This window comes from Sphaeroforma arctica (assembly GCF_001186125.1).
Source record: "Sphaeroforma arctica JP610 unplaced genomic scaffold supercont1.667, whole genome shotgun sequence".
Taxonomy (NCBI): Eukaryota; class Ichthyosporea; order Ichthyophonida; genus Sphaeroforma; species Sphaeroforma arctica.
In genome coordinates, this window is record NW_014039891.1 from 10,669 (window position 1) to 13,895 (window position 3,227).

Below are 3,227 nucleotides of genomic sequence, written 5' to 3' on the forward strand. Positions count from 1 at the left end.
TACATTTAGTGACTTAATCGTGCAAAATATGCCTAAATTTAAATTAAAGACCCTTCGGCTATATCCATTTTTTACGAATAAATGTGTTGAGGGGGGGGGGGTATGTTGTCTTTTATTGATTGGTGTTGATATATTATGCTTCATTCAAGCTTATCTCACTGCCTGGTTCGCAACTCACGTGGTCTGTGATGCTCTTTTACAGGGATACACGAGAATAGTGTTCCGGAAATTCATTTTCTAATTCTGTTATCATGTTGGACGCTTGTGACATATTCGCGTGAAGACAATGCCTCCAAATCATGCACGAGTTGTGGATTTTCTGATACTGCTCTAGCATAGGCACAAAGCAAAACCCCACAGCTAAACCCGTCGTGTTGGTTTATACCGCCTACTTTTAAGCTGTATGTAATACTATCTGTGAGGTAACATTTCATCCATCGTATTATATAATTGAATTGTTCGTCAGCTCTAACAGGATTTGGCATACCATCAAAAATACTAACTGTAGCGCTAATGTACAATGTAATAATCGCCAAATTCCAACGTGCGTTGCTATGATTCCATGGGATCAATACAGAGATCCTTTCGGACACCTATGGTGGTCTCTTATGTCGTGAGCTTTCTGCCCTACGATACTTGTATAAGTCCTTCATCCATACTCTACGTGCATCAGCATCACAGAAACGAACAGCCAGAGAGGGTACTTGTGATAAATGGTAGAATACCCCGGATATAAGCCAGCCTTTGATCCACTCCCCTGGTTTGCAGCATTGCACTACAATGTTCTCCTGCAAGATCCAGCCGCCGACATAAAATGACTTCGACACTGCCACGGTACCTATCGCTACATTGGTATCTACGTTGATTATCTCCTTTCGCTTCTTTTCTACATGTTTCAACCAAGATCAAGGTAAATACATCGAGAACCTTGCACGTACTGTTGGCGCGTGCATACCTCACAGAGTTCGAGGATAGTGTATAACGTTGATTGAAGAATCGTGTGGATTATATATTCTGAATTTGGTGTATGTCATATTATAGTAATAGGAGGATACATTTCATCTGCCAATATGCAGTGAACCCCAAACTGAGCTGCAAAGAATATGCATGATTGTACTGTCCGAGTAGAAGCTCGTTTGCTGCGACACTCCACCATGTGCAACAATAACTTACATCTAATCCTTTCTGTTCCGTCTTTAGTAAAACGTATATATATATATATATATATATAGGTGGTATGCCTGGTGGCTTCAGCTTCAACTCATTCGGCGGCAGACCCGGAGGAGGTAATGGAGGAGGTTACCAGGTTTTGTCGACGCCAATAACATATTCGCACAGTTCTGTGGAGGCAATATGGGCGGTATGGGTGGTATGGGCGGTTGTGGTGGCCAGAGAATGGGAGGTATGGGGGGTATGGGAAGTCCGTTCGACGGCATGGATACTGTTCCCACTGCTTATTATAGAAGGCGGCGCTCTCTTTATCAACAACGTAGAGCGATACAACTTGTTTTAGCTAGTCATTAACACTCTAGACTTGCCAAGCGTCTTGCTTCGTTTGGCTGCTAGGCGTGCGTTGCGGTTTGCAGCCAGTTTTTCCCTCATTGGTGCACCCGATGCATGGATATATTCGATTACCGGCAAAAGCAGTAGAGGTCACTATGAGGAAAGCTTCCCTCTCCTTTTGATATTGCTTGATAATTTGATGTAAAGAAGCTCCCTTCTTAATTTGATGTAAAGAAGCTCCCTTCTGATGTTCTCCCGAATCAATCGCTTGTTCCCATCGCGGCATATACACGTAGTACTGCGTCTTATATTTCTCCTATGAACAGATTTCCGTTATCTCATAAGAAAATACAATTCCTTCACCTACCAGCATCGATTCAATGTTTTAAAGAATCCGAATATACATACGTGGCAGATGGCGTTGATGAACGTGGCGCATCAGTTGTTGGCACCTCCCGTAGGGGCGAATCCTTAACGGTGTCACTGTTTTTGGGGTCTTCGTTAAAGTCACGATCATTAATATAGAACCTCAATTCCTTCCCTTATCAGCATCAATTCAATATTTTTAAGAAACCGAATAGACATACGTGGCGGATGACGTGGAAATTTATCACAAGCAACAAACTCAACATTGCAATCACTGATAATGTTCCTTGCCTTGAACTTTCGTGATCTTCTATTAGCTTTCGTATACTTCGAAGGTTCTTTAGTTGATACGAATTGTCGCTGTAAGAGAGTAAAAGTAAATTTAAGCAAGATAGTCACAAATGAATACTCAGAAGAGAATTGCCATAGAGATTGACGAGCACGCGCAGAATCGAAAAATCAATAAACTACATACTCGCCATCGCAGGTGTTGATGTTATGGCCAGCTTCTCCACACTTCGAGCACGTTATAGTCTTCTTAAGTACATGATCCCTAATACAATTAAAATGGAAAAGGTGTTTTACATCTTGGTCTTTGAAAGGGCACTGTTTATTATTATTAAACCTCATCAAACCAAAATTACTTACCTACGAGATGACTTTTCGAGCCGTTTCTTCGGGGGACCCGCTGGTCTCGGAGTAGGACAGAAAAGTAGTGAATGCTGCTCCATATTTTCAAAGTCAAAGGACATCGATTGTCCCGTGATTTGCAAGATGTAAGTTTCCACCCAAAACAATCGCGAATACCAACATTTGTAATACAGGTTATAATCACTCGCGATATCATTCACGTTAGATACTTTAGCAATGTGCACAAAGCACTTCGCAGCATGCCCGCAAGGGATACCTTCCGACACATGCAAATTGCAGCTCTCACAATCTATAATTGCCCCAGAGCGTACCAGCTTGTCTGAGCAGGTCTGGACTGTTGAACTGTGCGATTGGAAGTTTACCTGGCAATCGAACCAATCTCCGTTTACAGCATTGCTCACGATGGCTACGGTACATGGGTTTGACCTATTGAGGTGGGCTATTGTCTTTTCTACTGCCCAGGGTGTAGCCTGCAGAAATTAAATTCGTAAAAAGCGTTTGTATATGTGCATAAATGTAATATCGGATTTGCCGATCAATCATGGTTAATTTGATATCAGTATTGCATACCTGCTTTCCTTCACAATGGAGTTGCCTAGCTTCGTCCTGACACTCCTTTCATTTCTTCATATGCTAATTCGAATAAAGTATAAGCATATCTACTATATCTGCACTTCTCATGTCCAGGTGCACAAAATTTGCTTGCT

General features: G+C 41.9%; 1 protein-coding gene across 1 annotated transcript; it reads left to right on the forward strand.

The window, feature by feature from the left end:
* Positions 1–1,237: 1,237 nt before the first annotated feature.
* On the forward strand, positions 1,238–2,029 carry SARC_07929 (hypothetical protein; the record flags this gene model as incomplete). Its single annotated transcript, XM_014298109.1, has 2 exons — positions 1,238–1,402; positions 1,874–2,029. 2 exons carry the CDS (start codon positions 1,238–1,240, stop codon positions 1,976–1,978), a joined length of 270 nt encoding a protein of 89 aa, XP_014153584.1. The 3' UTR covers positions 1,979–2,029.
* Positions 2,030–3,227: the final 1,198 nt, after the last annotated feature.